Source organism: Salvia miltiorrhiza, chromosome 8 (genome assembly GCF_028751815.1).
Source record: "Salvia miltiorrhiza cultivar Shanhuang (shh) chromosome 8, IMPLAD_Smil_shh, whole genome shotgun sequence".
Classification (NCBI taxonomy): domain Eukaryota; kingdom Viridiplantae; phylum Streptophyta; class Magnoliopsida; order Lamiales; family Lamiaceae; genus Salvia; species Salvia miltiorrhiza.
The window spans coordinates 18,171,471-18,197,596 of NC_080394.1; the positions used below are offsets into that span (position 1 = coordinate 18,171,471).

The 26,126-nt window shown below is 37.1% G+C and overlaps 1 protein-coding gene across 1 annotated transcript; it reads right to left on the minus strand.

Moving 5' to 3' along the window:
- Nucleotides 1-18,717: 18,717 nt before the first annotated feature.
- Nucleotides 18,718-22,041, minus strand: LOC130998151 (uncharacterized). Its single transcript, XM_057923583.1, has 3 exons — nucleotides 21,894-22,041; nucleotides 18,908-19,132; nucleotides 18,718-18,806 (listed from the first exon to the last, which is right to left on the minus strand). The coding sequence occupies exons 1-3, from the start codon at nucleotides 22,039-22,041 to the stop codon at nucleotides 18,718-18,720; spliced, it is 462 nt and encodes a 153-aa protein (XP_057779566.1).
- Nucleotides 22,042-26,126: the final 4,085 nt, after the last annotated feature.

The following is a 26,126-nucleotide window of genomic DNA, read 5'->3' on the forward strand; positions in this document are numbered from 1 at the left end:
GATGGAACCATTTTTAAGTTATTTATTTTTTAGGAAATAGTAACTATTTTTAATTAAGTTAAAATAAGTTTTAATGCCAATAGCTAGCTAGATCAAGTCAGGAGTGAAATATCTTACTCCCTCCGTCCACCAAAAATATGCCACTTTACTTTCGGCACGAGTTTTAATAAAATGTGAGTGAAGTTGGTAGTGAAGTAAGGATCCCACTTTAAATGTGAGTGGAATGGTGTGGACCCTACTACTAAAAATGGATGTGGCATATTTTTTGTAGACGGACGAAAAAGGAAATTGTGGCATATTTTTGGTGGACGGAGGGAGTATTAATCACGGCACTGCTCATTAAATAGTTAATGACGGTTTTAAGAATTAAATCTTACTTTAATATGTCTCGAGGTGGTTGAAATTAGAAGAAAAAAAATGTTGAAAACGGATGCCAATGAGTTACATCAATGTCTTTTCCATATTGTCTCCAAAAAAAACTCTTCGCTTTAATTTTCTTAATTCCAACTAATTAATCACTTAGGTTTCGATAATTATTGTCTCATTTCATAAAGCATGCGAATAAATATATACTTTTTAAATTATAATATCATCAACTTAATTAACTAAAACAAGACAACGTACGAACAAAATAAAAAACTACTATATAACTAAATCATTTGCAATGTTGACTCGACATAACTACCCTTTTCTATATGTAAGAGAATGTACTAATTGTTTAGGTAATTTTCAAACTAATGTAGCTTTCTATATGGCATTTTTCCTTTTTCTTTTTAATTTTAACAACCAAGAAATGCATGGAAATATATGTGAGGGATTGATTTATTATTAGGGCCGGGGAGAAATATATAGCAAAAACAAATTCCTCAATGAGAAGAAAAGAAGAAAGTGAAAGGACATAAGGAGAATTAAATCACTTTTGAAAAAGGTGATTAGCTTTGCTTTATTAGTAGTATTGCTGTCGACGTTTCCAATGAAATTGACGTGATGAACAATTCCAATTTGTTGAATTTTGGTTTCGATAGGTCCCAAATTATTCCACATTATTCCTTTTATGATTGCAAATTAATCATGTTTCATTTTCGGGAATATAACTAAAAGCTTAAAGAAAATCAAAGTGAAAGTATGTAATACTAGCAAATGCCTAGTGACAAGACTTAAGCCAAAGGGCCTTTTTTCTTTTATTTCCTTAGGTCATAATTAATAATATACTAGTATATTTTTTCAAAAGTTGCATTTAAATAATCAATGTTATTATATTTCCTTAGGTCATAATTAATAATATACTAGTATATTTTTTCAAAAGTTGCATTTAAATAATCAATGATATTGATTAAATGATAATATTTGTAGTAGTAAATGAAAACATTATCGTACATTGATGTAAATATTTTGTCTTATATAAATAATTTAATACATATATATATATATATATACACTATGTATAAACATACATATTTTTGTAAATTAAATTATGTTGGCGCAAAGAATATAAATCACAATTAACTTTGTGAAAACGAACGTGGCAAAGATGGAAATAATTTATGTTTCCACCTACCATTATGCATCCGAGAGTCCTTTTCATGCAGTTTTAATTATATTATGCGCCATCCATTATTTACTCATTAATAAACACACGAACTTGTGTAAAAATATTCATTAGTGGTACATTACAAAAAAACTCGTAGATGTATAACGGTGGAAATTAACTACGGATCTGTTCCCGTCGAGAAAATGACGGTTTTTAAAAATAATAAATTTATGCAGCCACATTGTGATCACCTACAAACTAGTATAATAAGGAAAATTTTGATTTATTTAATTTATTTTTTTAAATAAAAATAGAATTTAGTTATTTTATTATATTTTCTACATTGTACTTATTTTTTTATTTTTATTATTTATTTATTTTTTAATAAAAATAAAAAAGTTACCAAAAAATTGCAAAAAAAAATAACTACAATGGAGAGAATATAATAAAATAACTAAATCTTATTTTTATTTTAAAAATAAATTAAATATATTAAATTATTTTCTATTTAGATAAATTGTGGTGACCACAATGTGGCTGTTTAGCATTACTCCTTTAAAAACAGTCGTTAATCCATCTTCAACCTGTCGTAATCTTTTAATTTTTTAAAATATTATTTTCAAAATTTGGTGTTGTAATCTTTTAATGTTTTAAAATATTATTTTTAAAATTTGGTTCTCGTTGTAAGCCTGTCGAGAAATATGAATTAAAAAAAAAATTAAAGTCCGTTGAGATCCCGTCGTCGTTAGAATTTTTTGAATTTCCATTGAGACCCCATCATTAATTTTCGATTATCTCCTTTCCCAAAATCAGTTGCCCTAAAAATACGAACCCAAAGCTGCTGCCGCCTCCCCTTTCCTGTCAAAGTGAAACTATGCCGTGCGTCCGCCCCCTACTCCATCGCGCATCCGCCTACCTCAGCCTCCTAACTACTACACTGCCGGTGTCTACCTCCTCTGATCCGCCCCGTGTTCGGCTCCATGAGCCCCGCCTCTTGTTCCACCGTTCCAACGTCCGCCTCCCGCCGCTGTCGATAGTCTCCCATCGGTCTTGTTGGGTATCTTCGCCTAGCCAGGGTTACACCTCTTGGTTCCCGAACCTCCTGTCTTCCCCACTCGTGCTCAAGCACTTGAACTTCCTCTGCTCTGAAGTATCGATCCCTCTACATTGAAGCTTTGATCCCTCTGCTCTGCTCCTTCGACTTCTCTGTTCAGCGGGGAAGCGACTTCTCTGTCAGCGGGGAAGCGACTTCTCTGCGCGACTTCGCTGCTCTGGAGCTTCGATCCCTCTGCTCTGAAGTGGCGCGGCTTCTCTGCTCTGGAGTCTCGGCTCCTCTGCTCGGCCACATCGGTGACTTCGCTGCTTCTTCTTCACTTCTCTGCAACACACAAAGACAGGCAGCAAGTAAAAGAGAAACAAGGGAAAGTCAGAAGAAAGAAAAAAGGAAAGTCAGAGAAGGGAAAAAGGTGTCCTCGGGACACAGGGGCTCAGATTTTCCCCAGAACTCGGCAACCCTTCCGGCAGCAGTTCGATCAAGGCCAAAGTGACGGATATGGAGCAGCTTCTCAGATCTCAGCAGAGTCACCAATAGCAGGAGCCAAGTACAGAACTCCGGTGACTCAGATCTACTTAGGTAACCACCAAACAGGGCTCCGATGGACAGGAAAGCCCGGTGATACCACCAACCACGCAGGGAATCCCGTATTATCAAGGAATCAACCACAAAAGGAATAGCAGAGCCTTTCTGTCCTTAATAATACGTTATCCCAACATGAGAGAGCATCAGGGATTTAAGGAGGGTAGCAGCAACGGTAGGGTGAGACGCCATTGAAGGCGGTGGAGTAACCAAGGCAGGAGGGCGGTGGGAAAGTGGGAAAAACGAAGAGTCAGAGAGAGAGATGAGAGGATTAGGGTTAGTGGAGCGGCGCTGAGTGAAGTGAGAGTGAGAGAGAGGCGGGGTGGGGTAAATCAGAGGGGAGTGGGCTAGGGCTTGGGAATGGGCTGGGAGAATTGAGTGGGCTCGGTTCTGGGCTTAAATGATGGCCTAGAAAAAGAAAGAGAAGATAAATGAGAAATGGGCCAACCTCACATATCCACCTTTGGCACATTGCTCATTTAGTCACCATGGAAGGGCCATCCTTTGAGTTGGAGTTATCATCACAGCCCCAATTTTTACTCTTATCTGCCACAAAGTCAAGACAAGAGAGGGTGAGAGAAATATTATACATATTAATCTCAGTCTCAACACCAGAGACCAACCCGAGGGAAATCACCAATTCTCAAACCAAAAGAGGTTATCATTGAAGACTCAACAGACTCTGCAGAGCACACACACAACACACACACACAGGAAAGAACAAGGACACATGACAACAGAACAAAGCAGGACTCACAACAGACCAGACACACAGAGCAAAAGAAAAACATGCAGAGCACACAAACACAGGACAGAGCAGAGCAACAGACTCAACACATGCAGAAAACAAGAAGACAACAAAAGAAAATAACAGAAACAAGCAGCCACAAAGGCTGAACTTGTCACAAAAACACATAGGGATCAACCAGGACCAATGTTCAAGGTCCTTTTGCAAGATTCCAGCTTTGCAACTGGTAGGCACTTAGTGCCCATATCTGCAGGATTGAACTCAGAGGGAATTTTGTTCAGAATGACATCTCCCCTTTCTACAACATCTCTGATGAAATGAAACTTGACATCAATGTGTTTAGTTCTATCATGAAAGACAAGATTTTTGCATAGTTGTATAGCAGACTGACTATCAGAGAAAAGCACAGGTTTATCATCAACAAAATTAATATCAGAGACCACACCATTTAACCACATTGCTTCTTTCACAGCTTCAATAGCACCTATATATTCAGATTCAGTAGTAGATAAGGCCACAATGCCTTGTAACTGAGACTTCCAACTAATGCAAGCATCACACAAAGTAAACACATAAGAAGTGGAGGACTTCCTACTATCCCTGTCATTAGCATAATTGGAATCCACATAACCCACACATTTCACACCATTTTTAGACTTGGAGAAAAGCAGACCATGTTTCATAGTGGATTTCAGGTATCTAAAGAGCCATTTCATAGCTTCCCAGTGAGGGAGACCAGGATTTGACATGTACCTACTTAAACAAGAAACAGCATATGCAATATCTGGCCTAGTGCTAATCATCAAGTACATAACAGAGCCTATAGCATTAGCATATGGAATGTTTCTCATTTCTTCAAGATCAGTGTCAGAGGAGGGATATTGTTTCTTACTAAGCTCAAAGATCAAACATGTTGAACTTATGCAAGACTTGATTCACATACTCAGATTAATGCAGCAAAAGGGTGCAGTTCTCCCTATTCCTTTCTATGCTCATGCCTAGGATTTTCTTGGCATCACCTAAGTCTTTCATGTCAAACATTTCACAAAGGCACTTTTGAACATGCTGTATAGTTTGTAAACAGGGACCAAGAATAAGCATATCATCAACATACAAAAGCAAGAACACAGGAGACTCACCACCCAAGTGATACAAACAGTGATCAAAGCTGCTCCTAACAAAATTCAAGCTTTTCATGCATTGGTCAAACTTCAAGTTCCATTGCCTAGGGGACTGTTTTAAACCATATAAAGACTTTTTGAGAAGACACACATGATCAGGAAAATTCTTGTCAACAAAACCCTCAGGCTACTTCATGTAAATATCATTTTCAAGTTCTCCATGCAAGAAGGCAGTAGTGACATCCATTTGTTTCAATTCCCAGTTGAAATGAGCACAGAGAGCAAGCATGATGCGCACAGTAGTAAATTTCACAACAGGAGCAAATATTTCATTGTAATCAATGCCTTCTTTTTGAGTGAAACCTTTAGCAACAAGTCTAGCCTTATATCTGACATTTTTCACCTCATTTTTAATCTTAAATAACCATTTGCACTCAACAATAGAACAGTCAGCAGGTTTAGGGACCAAAATCCATGTATTATTGTTATGCAGAGAGTTCATTTCAGATTCCATAGCAGTTAACCACTTAGCAGATTCATCAGAGTTAACAGCCTCAGAATAAGAGTAAGGTTCAGCATGATCCACATTATTAAACACATTGAAAGCATACAAAGACATGTTGTAATCATCAAACCTAGCAGGCTGCCTAACATGCCTTCTTTCTCTATCTCTTGAAAGTTGATAATCATTCAAGTTGTCATTCATAGGCACATCATTTAGAGCAGGTTCATTCACAATAGGTTCAGGAATCAATGGTTCAGGGGGAGGGATAGGTTCAGGGTTTGGCTGGGGTTCCACCTCAAAAGGAATCACAGGAGTAAACATAAACTCATATCTAGCAGCATCATAAGCATTCAGGCTCTCCACCTCACTTGGAGCAGTAGAATGTGAGGAATTCAACAAACAAGGAAAACTCAGTTCATTGAAAGAAACATCTCTGCTGACACAGGTTTTAAAACCAGGTACAGACTTATCCCACAACCTATATCCTTTAACCCCTTCAGGATATCCAAGGAAGATGCATTTCTTAGCTCTAGGCTCAAGCTTGTCAGGATTTTGATGCACATATGCAGCACAACCAAAGACTCTCAGATTTTTCAAGCATATGGGTTTATTCCAGAATACAGACTCAGGTAGTTTACCAAGTAGAGGCACAGAAGGAGATCTGTTAATCAAGTAGACAACAGTCATAAGGGTTTCACCCCAGAAATGCTTAGAGAGACCAGATGCAACAAGGAGACTTCTAACTCTCTCAAGGAGAGTTCTATTCATTCTCTCAACAACTCCATTTTGCTGTGGAGTATATGGGACTGACTTATGCCTAATGATGCCTAACTCAGAACACCATTTATCCATGGAAGACTCAAGACCATTATCAGTTCTTATACATTTAATGCTTTTTCTGGTTTGGTTTTTAATCTGAACGGCCCACTTAGACAATTTATCAAACACCTCAGATTTTTGCTTCATGAGAAACACCCAAGTTTTTCTAGAAAAGTCATCTATCACAGATAAGAAATACACATTACCACCATGAGTGGGCACCTTTGCAGGGCCCCAGACATCAGCATGCAAATATTCAAGAATTTCAGTGCTAACATGTTTTCTGGGATAGGGAACAGAAATGGGGAATGCAGACTTGTGATGCTTTCCTAAAATGCAGGGTTCACAAAAAGTGATGTCAGAAATCTTGTCATCTCCAAAAGAACCAGCCTTTTTCAAAATATCCATGCCTTTATTGCTTATATGACCTAGTCTAGCATGCCAAAGTGCAGTCTTGTCATCATGAACTACATTTGCAACATGTAAGGGCACAAATTCAGCATGCACAGCATATAAATTCCCCTTCCTAAGTGCAGAGAAGAAAGGCTCAGAATCCTTTTTGAATTGAAAACTAAGGTGATCAACACATCCTGTTATCATGTTATCAGCAATCCATTAGTAATCATTTTACAAGTGACTTTTGACCCACCATATTTCAAAGCAGATTTTACTTCAGCAAAAGGCTCAGGTATAGAGTTTAAAAGGATTTGGGGAGCATATTTCTCAATGGAGTCATCTCCAGCAAGTTTTAAATCATGCAACAGTTTATTGAAAACATCCATATTGGTGTCAATATCTTTTGAGGAATCCATTTGAAAAGACATGAATTGATTTTGCAAAGACCAAGTTGACACTTCAGTAGGTTCAGCATATATGGAGTTCAAATCATCCCACAAATCTTTTGCATAGGCATGGTGTGACACTTTTCTGACCACAGAGCTACACAAGTTTAACAAAATAGTGGCCCTAGCACTATCATTCATTTCATGCTGCCTAGCATCAGTGACTGACTCATCAATCTTAGTGGTTATAGCCCTTTTTACTTTTTTCTTTACTAGAATGCACTCTATCTTGATTTTCCAATCCTGGAAATCATCCCTGCCATTAAATGGCACTACATGCATGTTGTTCATGGTTATGCAGATGCAATAGGCAAGAGAATACAGCAGGCAAAGGCACAGAGGAAGAACACAACAAAAAGAGGTCAGAACTGACCTAAGAAGATCCACCTAGAGTTAAAGAGCAGTGGAGAGCCCAGATCTCAGCACAGATTGATCTGTGGAGAAAGGTTCGCACTGGTCACCCTAGAGGTTCCAAGAGGACTATCTCAGTCCACAAACTCTCAGTCCAAGGGAGTTTTTAAGGCACACAGACCTTTTCAGAGAACTCAAACACACAGTGAAGGTAACAAGAAAGCAAGACACAGTCAGCCAAACTGAGACTCCTTTTCAGGTTACTCGCACGAGGAGACTCCTTTAAAGGAGAATCCAGACGAACTGGACCAACTACAAGGGAGATCTCACTAGGCTTTGAAATGCCAAGGGATTATCGAGTTAAGAGGCCAACAAGCGGAAGCAAACAAAACTCAGGAACGCAAGATACCAACAAAGAAAAGAAAAGCAGCACCTTGACCAAGCCTAGATCTAGGAGCTAGGGTTTCAGCCGATTTACCAGAGCCAAACTCTTCTGGAGGAAGAGCTGGACTTACCCTTCTCCTTGCTCGTCGGGAGCGACTCGGCGCAGCCAAAGGGCGGCGGGGTGGGAAAGATGTGTTCGAAGGGTGCCCTGGCTAGGTCACCGTGGCTCTGATACCACTGTTGGGTATCTTCGCCTAGCCAGGGTTACACCTCTTGGTTCCTGAACCTCCTGTCTTCCCCACTCGTGCTCAAGCACTTGAACTTCCTCTGCTCTGAAGTATCGATCCCTCTGCACTGAAGCTTTGATCCCTCTGCTCTGCTCCTTCGACTTCTCTGTTCAGCGGGGAAGCGACTTCTCTGTTAGCGGGGAAGCGACTTCTCTGTCAGCGGGGAAGCGACTTCGCTGCTCTGGAGCTTCGATCCCTCTGCTCTGAAGTGGCGCGACTTCTCTGCTCTGGAGTCTCGGCTCCTCTGCTCGGCCACCTCGGTGACTTCGCTGCTTCTTCTTCACTTCTCTGCAACACACAAAGACAGGCAGCAAGTAAAAGAGAAACAAGGGAAAGTCAGAAGAAAGAAAAAAGGAAAGTCAGAGAAGGGGAAAAGGTGTCCTCGAGACACAGGGGCTCAGATTTTCCCCAGAACTAGGCAACCCTTCCGGCAGCAGTTCGATCAAGGCCAAAGTGACGGCTATGGAGCAGCTTCTCAGATCTCAACAGAGTCACCAATAGCAGGAGCCAAGTACAGAACTCCGGTGACTCAGATCTACTCAGGTAACCACCAAACAGGGCTCCGATGGACAGGAAAGCCCGGTGATACCACCACCCACGCAGGGAATCCCGTATTATTAAGGAATCAACCACAAAAGAAATAGCAGAGCCTTTCTGTCCTTAATAATACGTTATCCCAACATGAGAGAGCATCAGAGATTTAAGGAGGGTAGCAACAACGGTAGGGTGAGACGCCATTGAAGGCGGTGGAGTAACCAAGGCAGGAGGGCGGTGGGAAAGTGGGAAAAACGAAGAGTCAGAGAGAGAGATGAGAGGATTAGGGTTAGTGGAGCGGCGCTGAGTGAAGTGAGAGTGAGAGAGAGGCGGGGTGGGGTAAATCAGAGGGGAGCGGGCTAGGGCTTGGGAATGGGCTGGGAGAATTGAGTGGGCTCGGTTCTGGGCTTAAATGATGGCCCAGAAAAAGAAAGAGAAGATAAATGAGAAATGGGCCAACCTCACAGGTCTTAACTTCGTCGAGAGAAAGCAATACTCATGAAGCAATCATATTTTTTAATTCACATTTCCGGTGGGTGCATTGAAGTTGATTGTTCCAGATTTGACAGAAGAAATCATCCATTTTGGCTCTGAATCTAACTATAAAAAGTACGAAAAATACAAATGATGTTTAAAGATTTTTCTCACTGTTTTTGTCATCTCTCTCAGTCTCCCTCCCCACCGTCCCCTGCTCCGCCGGCGACGGTGAAACTTTTGGTGCATTTTTCTCATAATTTTTCATAATAGTAGAGGACAAGCTTTTACAAATGTCATGTTTTGGATAGAATATATATATTTTGAAATAGTTTTGGACAGAATATATTAGTAGAGCAAGCTTCCCAAAGGGCTTAATTTAATTGGACTGCATCTTTTGCTTATCAGGGTAACCCTTTCATCTCACTATCCCATTTATTCACCACAATCTTACAAATATATATTGTATATATAAAAATGAGGCTATCAATATATATACACATGGAATTTTATTGAAGGAGCTGAAGAATCTCGAATCTGTATTTGTGGAGAATAGTGAATCTTGAATGCAAATTTCATTAATCTGTTATTATGTCTTTCTTTTTGACAATCAGTCAGAAATATTTTAAAATTCATCAATTCCTACGCGATCGAGCACATATATAACTAAGCGAAATTATGAGATAGCCAAAATAAAACCAAGTAATTATGGCAAAGGAAATCCAAAATAAAACCAAGTAAAATCTTGGCACTTATGGCACTAATAGTGCCATAAGTGCCAACGAAAATCCAAAATAAAACCAAGTAAAATAGTCCTCTTGGAACTTATGGCACTATTAGTGCCATAAGTGCCAAGGGAGATAAAAAAATAAAACTAAGTAAAATCTTGGCATTTATGGCACTAATAGCGTCATAAGTGCTAACGGAAATCCAAAATAAAACCAAGTAAAATGGTCATTTTGGCACTTATGGCACTAAAATTGTCATACGTGCAGTACAAATACAGAAACAACAACAATAGAATCAAGAAATCATGATGTGAAGAAGATGAAGCACATGAAACAAACAAACAAAAAAAAAAATCCTAAATGGAACATTTAAACCCTACGGGGAAGTGTTTAAAATGGTCATTTTGGCACTTATGGCACTAATAGTGCCATAAGTGCTATACATGCAGCACAAATACAGAAACAACAACAATAGAATCAAGAAATCACGATGTGAAGAAGATGAAGCACATGAAACAAGCAAACAAACAAAAAATAAAAAAAATCTCGAACCAAAACTCGCCGGATCACTGCAAATTCGTTGAAAGTGGCGAGAGAGAGAGAGGAGACGAGAATCGCCTCTCTTCGTTGACGGGGGAGAGAAAGAGATGAGGAGGATAGGAGAATCACACGTACGTCGGCTACGAAATTGGAATCAGACTGAGAGAGGAGTACAATCGGATCCGAGTTGAGCTGGATCTGACGGGTAAAAGCATATGGCTGGGCTGGGATCATGCGGGTAAAAAGGGTATAATAGGCATACCGCTTAATTAATGGCCAGATTTTGATGTTTTATGATTAGGAGCTAAAAGTTGATTTTTGTTCTACATTATGGCCAGCCGGATGGATTGTTTCTATATAATTCATACAATTATTGATTGGCACTAGTATTTCTTTAATTAGGGTGTATTTACTTTGAAATATACAAGATTGAGATCGCCGAATTTTGTTAAAAGGTTAGTATTTTGTATTTAATTATTTATAAAATTATTTGATTTATGTGTCAAATTTTAGGATTATCATATGAATACATGCGTAATTTACTTAATTTATGTGTTAATTAACCTTTGCAAATTATTTACTTAATTTGCATATTATTTTAAAATTAAAGCATGATTTTGGAATATTAGATTAGATTATTTAGATTGATTAGGTTACATTAGTTGTGTTAAGTTACATGATTTAGATTAGATTGAACTTTGATTCACACAAGTTATGGCCTTTTAAATGTTAGATTAGATTATTTAGATTGATTAGGCTATATTAGTTGAATTAGCTGTGTTAGGTTACATGATTTAGATAAGGTTTAGGTATGATTATGTTTTAAATTATTGTAATTGATTTTATTTATGTTAATTGTTCCGCCGATGAGGAAGAGGCGAATAACATGTTCGATTGAATTCGTATAAGCATGAATATTTCTGTTGAGCATGATTTAAATTTAATATTAGCATACTTGTGTCGCTAGTGGGGGAGAGGCGAATTTGTATCTTGGAGGTAGGGGCGCCGATGGGATAAAAGCGGATGTGATAGAATTGGGAGTCGCCCTGATTTTTAATAACTATTGTGATTGAAACATAAGAACTAAAAAATCAATTCTAATTAAGAACAAAAACAATAACAAACACTCAACCCTCAACTACAATAAAATATAATCAAGCTAGTACACTAATTATAATTCTATTTCAGGACGTTTAGAAATGAGTTTAGATCGATGGTGGATGTATAGACATGTTGCGAATGGATCTCTAACTATAGAATTCGTAGAGGGTGTCGATGTTTTTTTTGCTTTTTGCTAGTTCTCAACCAAAACACATAAATGGGGAAAAGATTAAGTGTCAGTGCACTAAATGCAAAAATCGAAAATATGATCATCTGATGACTGTGAGTCTTCATCTCGTAAAATATGGTTTTGTTCCTAATTACACCCCTTTCTTCATATGAGGTAGAAATCAATATGCCCGAAACTGTAGTAAATTGGTATAAATTGATTATAATTGATGCAGCTAATGTTCTATTCAACACTGCGTTGTTAATTGAAGAATCTCCAAATCTTGCAGCCCAACACTTGTATGATATGTTAAAGGCTGCAAAGAGAGAGTTACGTTGTAGCCCAATTGTAAAACTCACACAAAACTTCCATTAGTAGCACAATTGATGAGTTTGAGAACAAACAGCATGTCAGAGCGTTGTGTTGATCAAATCTGTGAGTTAATTAATTAAGGAGCTTGATCCTGAAGATAATTTGGTGACAGAAGACTTCTACAGTGCCAAAAAAATTGCTTCGTGTGGTGGGTTTGTCAGTAGAGAAGATAGATTGCCATTGGAATAATTGCATGCTTTTTTTGGGGGTTGATCAAAATTTAAATTAGTGTAAGTTTTGCGAGGCAAAACATTACAAAGATTTAACTTATGATCATATGAAAAATACTCACCCTTATAATAAACATGTTAAATCTATTTAAATTAATGTGAAATACCATTCTTACCTTTGGGACAAACATGACTGGAATATGTGATTAGCCGCTGAAAATTCACTGGCCGGCACCATTAGCCGCTGATGATTTCCAGTGGCTAATAACGTCGGTCAATGTATTTTCGGCGACTAATAACTTTTTTAGGTAGATATTTTAATTTAAGATTGGAATATATGTATAATATTTTAATTTTTTTCACCTTTATTTGATGTTGTAATTTGACAAACATATCCTTATTTTTTTAAAAATTCGACACCTACAGTATATTACATGTTTTTTTTTTCACCAATTACTAGATGAAAGTAGCGTATATTACCAATAATTGCCTCATTTTACGATTTTGTACATATTCCCGCTAATAATTTTACACTTTCCTTACACAAGTATCTTAATTTGTGTAAGAAAAGTGTAAGAACTTTTACAAAAAACAACACAAACCTATCAACATTCAAGGCTAAGAATGGTACTTCACATAAATTTGGATAAATTCATCATTTTTATTATGAAGGTGGGTATATTTAAGATAAAAGTTATGAAAGTGGGTATATTTCAGATAGAAGTTGTGAAAGTGGGTATTTTAAATTCTCACCCATGTTTTAATATACAAATATATAACCTCCAATTTGTCACTTGAAGGATTTTGCGACCTAGTAATAAAATTCGGCGTCATACAATGCATTCCTTCCAAGCCAATATTGAGATCACTGGTACTTCATGGAGGGCACTCACTACAGGGACAATTGAAGTTTATTTCAATCAATTTGTGGTAAGTGCTTGTTTAAGTATTTATTTAACATTATTATAATATTAATGTTGTAAAAAAAGTAACATCATTTAAAATATGCATAATGCATTTCAATGGGACTCATCTGTGTACTGTAGAGATGTGATCTACCTGGCATGAATCAAGATGACTAGGACTGCATATAGAGACTTTCTAAACTCGACGAAGAAGTTCGTCCTTAAAGGAAAAACATCAACACATCTCAAAGAAATGGTTGAAGAGGCTTGAAAAGCATAGTGGAATATTCCTGAAGTTAGGCTCATATCCGAGCATGTTAGAAAGAACCGGCGTTCGGTACAGGACTCGACATACATCACAGAGGATCGCGAGGTACCATCAACCACGCCGAGCATTTGGTAAGTTAAACAAATTTATTTCAACTTTCAATTTTTAATTGTAATAAATTGAATTAATCTTATATATGTGTGTGTGTGTGTTGTGTTAACATTTTATGCTTTCATTATAGGCATAGGAGAAGAACATTCACATTGATTGTGCAGCACATGTTATATTTTTATGCATGCACTTGAGCATGAATTTGTTAATCCTACTGTACCTACAGAAATGTAAGATGTATGTTATATAGATCAATGAATACAAGCGGAAGGTCAAGGATCCGAATACTTCGAATAGTAAATACATTTTCTTTGTTGAAAGTTTCCAACAGCCTTTTCTTAGAAGTAGTATCTCAGTTTTGGAAATGATGTGATGCTAATTCTCCAATGAATAAAAGGACATATAATGCTTCACCAAAACAAAAATAATAGTAGTAATATATTTAGTCTATTTATATTGCTTTTTGTTTACAACTTGGAAAACAGTCAAATTAATTAGCTGTGATATTATTTGTGGACCGATGTAGAAAGAAAAGCAAAAGTTGCGGAACACAGAGCTTCCAAAATGTCCCTATTCAATATTGGAATCAATAAAGGCCATTTTGGATCTTTATACGTCAATTATATATGCCAGACGTGTTTGCTTTCAGGTATAAGTAAGGGATAAACTATATTTATCATTTTATATATATATATATATATAGGGAGAGGTTCAAGAAAGAACCATAAATAAAAGAAGACCGGAGAACCATTTTCAGCCATTCGATCATCAAGATCTACGGTGGATGCATCATCTTGTTGGATGAATGCAGATCCTGGGTTCGAATCCTGAAGGGAGCATTTTTTTTTTAATTTTTTTAGTGCATTAATTTTAACAGCGAATGCATTAATTTTTACAGTGGATGCATTAGATTTGATGGTTCTCCCGTTCTCACAAATAATGTAGTTCTCTCTAGAACCACACCCTTAACCAATCAGAGCGCTTCCGGCACTGTGCTACTGTTTTTAGTTCTGGATCCAGATTATCATTTGAAATAGTACATGCAATTGTAGAGACAAATACATCGTCTATTACAATAACATTTCTGTTATAAGTTTCTCCCGTATTTATAAAGTTCATAGCAACTTCAATGTTGACATCAACCAGATTTTTATCAATTCCCATTATATTATGATCTGGTTGTTCCGCAATCCCAGTATTAGTTAGTGCACTTTTAGAAGTACTGGGATTATCATCTACAAGATGATCCTCTTCAAGAGGTTGTTGGAGTGACATTATATTCTTATTTGATTTCGTTTTGCGGGGATTTTTATCTTTAGCACCAATAGGTCTCCCACGCTTCTGGCGTTCGGGATTATCAGCTGATTTATTTTGTCCATATGGAACTTTAATCCTTTGTGGTGCATTCATAGCAGGAATATGAGATTTTGTCACTCCTTTGTGATCAGTAAATGCATCTGGCAAATTACTTGCTAAATATTGCAAGTTAATTATCCTTTGAACTTCCAGTTCAGATTCATTAGTACGTGGATCTAAATAGTGAAGATTCTTTTCATTCCATGAAATTTCTCGACATTGTGTTAAAGTTGGGCTTTTGTCTCCCCCTAATGTCGGGAAATGATCTTCATCAAAAATACAGTCAGCGTACCGGGCAGTAAATTGATCCCCAGTCATGGGTCCAAGAAATTTAATTATAGATGGAGATTCATAACCCACGTATATACCTAGCTTACGCTGAGGTCCCATTGTGGTACGTTTTGGTGGCGCTATTGGAGTATAAACTCCACAACCAAATATTCGCAGATGGGAAATGTTTGGTTCTTTACCACGTACTAATTGTATTGGGGAATATTCATGATATGCAGTTGGTCGGATTTGGAGCAAATTTGCAGCATGCAAAATCGCATGACCCCAACAAGTAATAGGTAAGTTTGATTTTTGTAGCAATGGCCTAGCTACTAGTTTTAAACGTTTGATTAAGGATTCAGCTAGACCATTTTGCGTGTGGACATATGGAACAGGATGCTCCACTTTAATACCCAATGACATACAATATTCATCAAAAGATTTTGATGTGAATTCACCGGCGTTGTCCATTCGAATGGACTTTATTGGGTAATCAGGAAATTGAGCTCTTAATTCGATTATTTTGGCAATAAGCTTTGCAAATGCTTTATTGCGAGTAGATAACAAGCATACATACGTCCATCGAGTAGAAGCATCAATCAGGACCATAAAATATTGAAATGGTCCGGACGCCGGGTGAATTGGTCCACATATATCTCCTTGAATTCGTTCAAGAAAAGAAGGAGATTCTAATTTAACTTTGGTACGAGAAGGTCGTACTATAAGCTTACCTTTTGCACATGCTTCACAAACAAAATCATTTGAAGATGATAGATCTTTTGTTTGTATATTGTGCCCAATAGCATTATTAATAATCCGACGTATCATATTTTGCCCAGGATGACCCAATCGTTCATGCCATAATATAAAAGATTTTGGGTCTTTAAATTTTATGCTTAACGCAACATGATTATTAGATTTAATATGAGTATAATACAACCCAGAGGAGAAAGAAGGGAACTTCTCAAGAATTTGTTTCCTACATCCAACATTTTGAGTGATGAGAAGAAATTCACTATTGTTATCGGTTTCAGTTTCAATGTGAAAACCATTTAGTCGGATGTCTTTAAAACTAAGAAGGGTACGTTTTGATTGTGGATACAAAAGTGCATCATTGATAATTAATTCTGTACCCATAGGGAGTATTAGAGAAGCTCTTCCAGAGCCGACAATAAGGATATTGTCATTTGCAATTGTAGTGACACTCCCCCTTTTTTCAGTAAGAGTTTGAAAATATTTTCTATCAGTAAGTATAGTATGTGTTGTGGCACTATCCACTAGACACAATGTACTTTCATTCTCCATGAGTTGCAAGTTTGAGTTTGACATTCTAAAAGCAAAGAAGTAAAATATAAATCAAGAAAATAGCAAATAAAGATAGCAAATAAGTCACAATAATAATAGAATTTTAAGTATCGCAAACACACAAAAACAAACTAAATTACTAATAGTTTGCAAATAAAACATGAACCATAAATAAAATCCTAAAATGTCTGAATAGTCCAACAAATCAAATTACTTTTGATCTCCATAATCTTCAAGATCAAGTTGCATTAAATCATCATCATCGGCATTAAACTCCAAATTTGCTTCAGGCAAACTGGCATGATGTATTTCACTTCGAATTTTCTTGCCTTTCTTGTTCTTTTGCAACATTTGATATGCTTCGGTGCGACATGTACGACTCCAATGACCCTCGCACCCACACCTGTGACAAGTTTGTTGTATTTTTGGAGTTTGTTGAGATGTACTTGCTTCTTGTGGATGCGATGTGGTGCAACATGATTGTATCCACGACCTCGACCTCAGGTTCTAGAGAGAACTACATTATTTGTGAGAACGGGAGAACCATCAAATCTAATGCATCCACTGTAAAAATTAATGCATTCGCTGTTAAAATTAATGCACTAAAAAAATTAAAAAAAAAAAATGCTCCCTTCAGGATTCGAACCCAGGATCTGCATTCATCCAACAAGATGATGCATCCACCGTAGATCTTGATGATCGAATGGCTGAAAATGGTTCTCCGGTCTTCTTTTATTTATGGTTCTTTCTTGAACCTCTCCCTATATATATATATATATATATATATATATATTTATGTATGAAAAAATTTGAGCATGTTGTATAATTTTTTGGACAGCTCTTTATCTCTTGAAAAAGGGATAACTTTATACCTATGAAAAGATGGTATAATTTTATACCACTATATAAGGAGTGGATAAATTAGTATATTATCATTCAAATCAAATAAGATATAAAAAAATATGATCCCCACTTTAAGTGATAAATTTATACCTTATTATATTATCCCTTCATTTAGAGGGATAATAAAAAGTAAACGCATCCTAAAGTATTGATCAGTTTCTATTTTAATTTATATTATTAGTCATATCATTTATACACAAATTAATACTCCCTCCGTCCCAAACGAAATGTCCTATTTCTTTTCGGCACGAAGATTAAGAAATGTGTATAAAGTAGATAAAGTAGGTTGGTGGAAATTATTTAAATATTAAGTATAGAGAGAGTGTATTGCCAAAAAAGGAAACAGGACATTTTGTTTGGGACAGCCGAAAAAGGAAAACAGGACATTTCGTTTGGGACGGAGGGAGTACTATTTATACTCATTAAGATAAGCACTGAAATCGATTCGAAAATCCAACGAGTCCAACATGTTGGACCAATTAATCCATTTTTAAATCTTCAATCTTATTCAATTTGTGAAGTAACTAAATTAATTTTATCTTTTCATGACTTGAATTTGAAGAGTTTACAACAATATTATGTCCGTGTCTATCAAGTTACATATATTGGAAGCACATGTCGTTTGATGCATATTTAACGACCAAGTATTAAACGTGTTGATAAAATCGGCAAGAACACAACCAAAATAATTGAGCGAAGTATAAATGAAACAAGTAATGGCATAAGACACTCAAGATTACGTGGTTCGGATCAAGGATTCTACGTCCACGAAAGGTAAACAGAGAAGTATATTAATCGGTGAAGGAAGTATACAATTCACGCAATTTTTTTTAACAACAATTCACCCAAAATTAAATGAGAAAAATCACACTCATGCTATATCTTAGCTCTATCTCTCTCTCTCTCTCTCTCTCTCTCTCTTTCTCTTTCCCTCTTCTTGATTTACACTGTTCTTCACTATACATAGAGAGAAAATGGAATTCACTCTTTTAACACATACATGACACACAGTGGAATAACAAACTAAAAAGCAGAAGAGAAGAAAATAGTTGCAACGGCATTAATCTCCATCTGTGTAACTACTCTGCATGCAAATATTGCATGTAGGTCCTCCATCTTCGTGCATATTATGCAGACACCCCTCCCACAATTCTCCACCTTGTATGTAGTAATGTGCAATATGCTTCAGAGACAACTCACCTCAATCCTTTAGCCCCATCGCAAAGCTTTCCACTTGAATCATCAGTATGCAATCAAGTTTACTAATTTCAGATTGTACCTAAATTTTTATCCAGGTAGTGCCTTATTTAGCTTGTTATCCACATTGTCATCTATCGAGACCTTCAAAACCTGAACAATCTTTTTGCTCACTGTGTCTTTTATGAAATGTAGTCGCACATCAATGTGCTTGGATCTTTCGTGGAAGACTTGGTGCTTTTGCAAGGTGCAAAGCACTCTGATCACAAAAGACACTCACCTTCCCCAGTTGCACTCCAATTCTCCAACAATCCCTTAAGCCACATGACTTCTTTCACAGCTTCTGTTAGCCCCATATATTCTGCCTCGGTAATTGATAGAGCAAAAACTGATTGCAGCAGGCGAGATTTCCAACTTATAGCACACCCAAACAAGTTGAACAAATTTCCAATCTGTGACTTCCTAGAGTCTAAATTTTCTACAAACTCTGAGTCCACAAAACTAACTAAAGATGTTTTGTTCATCAGATTTAGATCTTTCAAACATAACTCCTAGTGCAACATTTCTCTTTAAATATTTGAACAACCACTTCAATGCTAACCAATGCTCTTTTCCTGGCTCTGTCATATGCCTACTAAGTACACTGATGGAACGACATGGTTGGTTGTCTACAAACCATTGTATAAATTACACTTCTGACCATATTAGCATATGGAATCCTTACCATTTCCTTCGTTTCTTCCACAGTAGAAGGCCTCTGATCTTTTGGTAGTTTGAAGTATGAAGCTAAAGGAACAGTAATAGCTCTTGACTCACTCATATGATATCTCTTCAAAGTCTTCATAATGTAATCTTCCTAATTAAGCCACAAGCATCCTTCACTCATGTTTCTCTTGATATCCATTCCAAAAATTCTTCTTGCACAGTCAAGATCCTTCATTTCAAACACCATACTCAACTCTTGCTTCAATCTTTCAATTTCAATAAGATCATTTTCAACCACTAACATATCATCTACATAGAGCAGTAGGTATATGTAGTTTCCATCATTCTATTTTTTCATGTACACACAACTATCATAGTAAAACTCAGTTGCATCATATACTTATCAAACTTAAGATACAATTGCCTTGAGGCTTGCTTTAAATCACACATGGATCTTTTCAACAAACATACTTTATAGGTATTTCCTGGTAGTATAAACCCCCTCTGGTTGAGTCATATAGATGGTTTCTTGTTAAGTCCCGAAAGGTCTAGAATAGGTGTATGGAGGGGGAGGGGGGAATACACCTATAAGATATTTTTCAAACCACAAAATAGAACAACCTTTTGAAGTTAACTGAAAGAGAAGACTTCAGTTAAACAAAGGTTGAAGACTGATACTGAAGATGACTTCAATAAAGAGATATCAGTTAAGCACGAGACTTTAACCGATATTCATGTAGAGCTTCAGTCTTGATTTAGAAATAGAGGAGTGTTATGAATCTTACTGATTATCCGAAAATTTATCAGTTAGACTACAACACTGGCAGCGGAAAAATTTTCTTTTGAAAAAGATTTTGATAAACACGTTGTCAGGTTAAGGTTTCACTTTGTGATTAATCGGTTTCAGTTAATAACAGGTTTGTGGACAGAGACGAAAGTAAGAACTGAAAGCGATAGAAGACAAAAGATTTTTACGTGGTTCGGAACAAGTTCCTACGTCCACGATCAGTTGATCACACTGACAAACACTCTGGGCTTGTGCTTACGGGTGCACAACAAACCTTACAACTGAAAATCAAATTTTCAGTACCAACACACTGGGTTGGATTTCTCGCTCACTCTTAGCACGCTAAGACACAACAATGCATTTGCTAGCGGTTGACTAAGATCTCTTGGAGTCAGAACACTGGTCTGAACTCCGCTCTTTTCAAACTCTCTTTTTGCTTAGTTGAAATGAGGTTCGAAGTACCAACTAGATCACAGAGAACAGACTCTTTGTAATTGGAACATAAGCTTTGGATATTACAAATATTTGCCTAAGGTAGTCTGATTTTGGCTTTGTGAATTCTCTTCTTCGATTCAAACTTTGATGGCTTCGAATGGCTGAGGTGCAATTTTGGCAGCGTTTCAGCTTGTGCTTTTGAATCGGTGAAGATTGAAGTGGTCCTCGAGCGCTATTTATAGGAGAGGTCTTGAATAGATCTGTTGGCGGAGATGGTCTTCAAGAATTCATCCATTGTAAGAGTAATTTAAATTTAGACTGAGGTTTCAATCTTCAAGGTTCCTTGTTTGGTGAGAAACGGCGTCTCAGGTACAGGTGGTAAGACGCCTCTGAAAAGTAATCACCAAAAAGGAATGCTCTGCAGAGAAAGGACGATCCTCTGTATTTTTGTATTTAATGCGGCTGTACTTGGAGTGCGTGGCTTCCTTTAAACTTCTGGAGATTCAGTCCGAGGAAGAATGTCAACTGATGCTTGACTTTAGTATCAGTCCGCTAAATTCACGTAGTCAGCATTGATGAATCAGTTATGACTGATTCTTCTGTTGAGAAACTCGTTTAGTCAAGCATTCGTATTTGACTTTGCCTTTAATTGCAAACATCAGTTGAGTTCTTCAGTCTTCAGTCTTCAATCCTCCGATATTCAGTATTCAGTCTTCAAAACACTATACAATCTAGAAGGAGAACTCCAACACTTGAGTTCGAAAGGTTCTAATCTATTACAAAGAAAACCTAAGGATTTTGGTACCATCAAAACTAGGGCTAGGATATTTCATTAAGTTCCCAACATTTCTTCCTGAGTTCCATGAAGGAAAGTTGTTTTTACATCTAATTGATGTAATTCTAGATCATAATGATCCACAATTGCTGATAAAATTCTTATTGAGCAATGCTTCACTACTGGGCCGAAAACTTCATTGAAGTCCACTCATTCTTTCTGTGTAAAACCTCTGGCCACCAGCCTTGTCTTAAATCTCACACGTTCCTTGTTAGTAACCTCTATTTTTCTTTTGAAAATCCATTTGCAGCTTACTAACTTTTGAGATTTAGGCCTTTTAACTAAAATACATGCACCAATCTCAAGAAGTGATTCAATTTTCTCCTGCATTGCCACCATCCATTGATTTATTTCCTTGTTTTTCATAGCTTTTGAGTAGTTGCTGGGTTCCTGGTACTCCACCTCCTTTGTTATAGTTAAAGCATAGGCTAAGAGGTTAGCATCTCCATATCTTGAATTGTCTATCTCTTGCTAGTACTAGTATATAATCAGATAAACTGGAACTTTCACTCTCATCTAGTTCATGTCCATTCTCAGGTACTTGAACATCTGAGTCAGCCTTATTCTGCAGGAGCTCCACCTCAAATATTGAACTATCTGAGTCCTCATTTTCTGAATTTGTGCCACTTCTTTTAGCCTCTAGATAAGGCATGACTTCCTCTTTAAAAGTCACATCTCTGCTGATGATCAATTTGTTTGTCCTTGCTTCTGTGCACCATAGTTTATAGCCCTTCACACCTATTGGATACCCCCAGAAATACACACCTTATTACTCTTGATTCAAGCTTATCCTGCTTGATATGTGAGTGTATGCACTGCACCCAAAAGGCCTCAAGTATGAGCAGTCAGGAGGATGTGCACTCCATAATTCATCAGGCGATTTAAAATTGATGGCAGATGAAGGGTATTTGTTGATAAGAATGCAGTCTTCATGGCTTCTCCCCAAGAATGCTTTGGCATTCCAGAACTCAGAAGCATGTATTTAACTTTTTCCAAAACTATTTCATTCATCCTTTCCACGCTATTTTGTTGTGAATTTCCAGGTATAGTTTTATGCCTTTTAATCCCTTTTTCAGCACAAAAATCTTGGAATTCTTTTAAGAGAAATTCCAAGCCATTATCTGCTCTTAGATACTTGACACCATTTTCCTTTTCATTAACCACTTCATTCCACCAATCTCTAAACTTCTTAAATGCTTCATCATTGCTTTTCAGTATATAGATCCACAATTTTCTAGTGTAATCATCTATGATACTCATGAAAAATTTCCCATCCCCTTTACTGGTGGTTCTAGCAAGGCCCTACAGGTCTAAATATACATAATCAAGGGGTGGCTTTGAGACATGTCTTCTTTTTCCAAAAAGTTGCTTTTTTACTTTTGTTCATGATGCACTCCCCTCATATCCTTTCACTTTGAAACTACAAGGATTATCAACAATTTCTTGTTTCATCAATTCATTCATGCCATTTTCTCCCACATGGCCTAACCTCATGTGCCATATCCTAGAGTTATCTGCATTACTAGATTCACAGTTCCCCATTACAGTGCATTCATCAGGATAGTATAAGATATGTTTTCTGACCCCCTTTAAGATAATTCTGTCATCTTTCTTTACATGAGTGAAACCATTTCTTGAGACAAAATAATAGCCCTTTGATTCCAAAACACCAAAAGAGATCAAGCTTCTTTTAAGCTCTGGGATGTACCTGACTTCAGAGAGTATCTTAATTGATCCAGCCTTTAGCTTGATTTCGATGTCTCATATTTCCTTCACTGTGCAGGTATGGTCATTTCCCAAAAGTACATGGCCATGTTCTCCTTCCTATAGGTTCATGAACCATTCCTTATGTGGAGTCATGTGGAAACCGCAGTCTGAGTTTAGTATTCACTCATCCACAATTCCACAGTCTATTACATTTAGTATCTCAACAGGTTGACCCTGCTCCACCAAATCGACCTCATCACATTTCTGCCCATGATTTTCTTGTTTCTTCTTCCATGAGAAACAATTTTACTTCGAGTGCCCTTGTTTCTTACAATAATGCAATGACAGCTCCTTATTTCTTTTTTTGCTGGATCTTTTCCTTTTTCCTATGATGATTTCTTGAAGTCTCTTCCCGACTTCTTGGTTTTAGCCTTTGAAAACTTTGATTTCATTGCCAAGCTTTCTTCTGTTGAGCCTTCTTGTTTGGATGCATTGCTCTTCTGCAGTTCCTTTGTTCTCAAGACTGAATGAACTTCTTCGAGTGAAATGGTTTTCTCCCTGTCAAATAGCATGGCATCTTTCAAATGCTCAAAAGATATAGGCAAAGAATTCAATAGAATAGTTGTCTTATCCTCATCATCAAGCTTTACATCAATATTCTCTAAATCATCTAGAGTTTTATTGAATTCCTTTATGTGGTCATCAAGGCTCTTTCCTTCAATTATCTTGAAAGAATATAGCTTCTGTTTGATGTATAATCGATTCGTGAGGGTTTTTTTTTCATGTAAGTATTCTCCTATTTTTGCCAAATTCTAGTAGTTGTTGTCTCCTTTGAGACTTCTCTTAACACTTTGTCACTCAAACAAAGTATCAGAGCGCTATGAGTTCTCTCCATTAGATTAATCATGTCACCGTTTTTCATTTCCTCTGGTAATCCAGCTTCACCATGAAGTGCAGCAAAGATGCCTTGCTGAAATAGCATGGCCTTCATCTTCAAAGGCCATAGGTTGGAATCATTTTTCCTAGTGAACTTTTTAGCCTCGGACTTTGCTGTCACCATCTCCAATTTGCCACGCTGATCTCACATTCCCACAGATGGCGCCACTTGTTGATGAAATCGGCAAGAACACAACTGAAATAATCGAGTAAAGTATGAACAAAACAAGCAATGGCACAAGACACTCAAGATAATGTGATTCGGATCAAAGATCCTACGTCCATGGAGGGTAAAGGGAGAAGTATATTAATCGGTGAAAGAAGTATACAACTCACGCAAAATCAAATGAGAAAAATCACACTCAAGCCATATCTCCTAGCTTAGTTCTCTGTCTTCTTGATTCACATTGTTCTTCACTAAACTTAGAGAGAAAATGGAATCCACTCATTTTCACATATACACGACACACATTGGAAAGACAGACTGAAACACATAAGAGAAGAAAATAACTGCAACAACACTCTCCAGCTGTGTAACTAACTCTGCATGCAAATATTGCATGCAGGTCCTCTATATTCTTACATATTATGTAGACACCTCTCCCACAAAGCGAATAGCATGCGGTTGTCGGTAACATTCATGATGGAAGTGACTTTAGCATTGGACTTAAAAATGATAATATATTTTCAGAAACGAAATGACTAGATGAGAAATACACATCGCTTTACTCTAATTTATACGGTATGTAACTAATATTTAATGGTTTCAGGCTCATTAGAACATGTAAAATGGAGAGCCCCTTGGGGGTTGTATAGAGATGGGGCCCACCTTAAAACCATCTATTTAATAAGGGTGCTTCTATAAAGGGATCCATAGATTTTAATTTTATTTTTGAAAAATCGATTTTAAAATTGAAAATTTCAATAAATTTAAATTAAAAAATTACAATAATTAAAATAGAAAAAATTGCAATAGTAAATTAGAAATTGAATCCTCGACGTTTTACGATCTCCTCGCACACATTGCCTTATGAATGGCTAATTGAATCAGCCTCATTTACAAAATGCCGAGGGCAATAATTTGGGCGTCGGCTATTCGCACTTCGTTTTATTGTAATCGTCGAGCTTCTCAGTGATTATTTACATTATATTGACGTACTTCCCCTTGTCCGAGTGCACCTACAACGATGCAACCTTTTTACCTTTTTCTTTATCGTGTTTTACCGCCTTTTGGCTTATAACTGTAGTCGTAACGCTCGGATCGAAGGATGTTCCCCTCAGAGGTATTCTTCATGTACTTCGTCCAACGGATGTCGTCGCCAATAGAGGCGAATCGTTAAGGTTTACAGAGAATACGCTACGCCCTGAAGTATTTAGAATGAGCCTTGATGTTGGTTTGATATATTGTTTGAGCTTGTTGGGTGATTTGGTCATCACTCATGGCGCTCCCCCAATTAACTCAATAAATCTTATAATTGACCTTCCAAACCTTCATGTTGCATACTTTGGAAGTGCGACTTGATTTGTTTGTTTTCGCGCGCCGGGGTGCCGGAAGGACGACCTTCGTTGAAGCGTCTCGTGATTTCTCTCCAATAGACAAGTACATTTTGATTGTCACCCTTGATAGCGCTTTGGGTCGCCTCAGCCTATTGTGAGCAAATTACCTCATTCTCCCGCGGGGTGTAGCCGGTGCCTGACTTCGTCGTTTTCAGGAGCACATAAATCTCGGCAACTTCGTCAACTTGAATGAATAGAGTTTCGTTCAAGTTTATAGCTTTAAGACCTTGAGGGTTGAATGCGTTGGAGGCTTGAGATAACGGTGAAATCCGAGATGAAAAAAAGTTGGATTAATGTTGAATTTGGTTGGTGAATCAATAGTTGAAGTCATGTTCCATTTTCTTAAGAGTAAGAACAAGAACGAAATTTAAATTGGAAGAAGAAGAAGAAGAAGAACGAAGTAGTATAAATTTAGTTGTGGTGTAAAAATGAATGAAAGTAGGAGGTATATAAAGGAAAAATATATTTTATAAAAAAAAGAAAAAACTATTGGTTTGGGAAGGGTATTTAACAAAAAAAAATTAAAAAATCAATTAA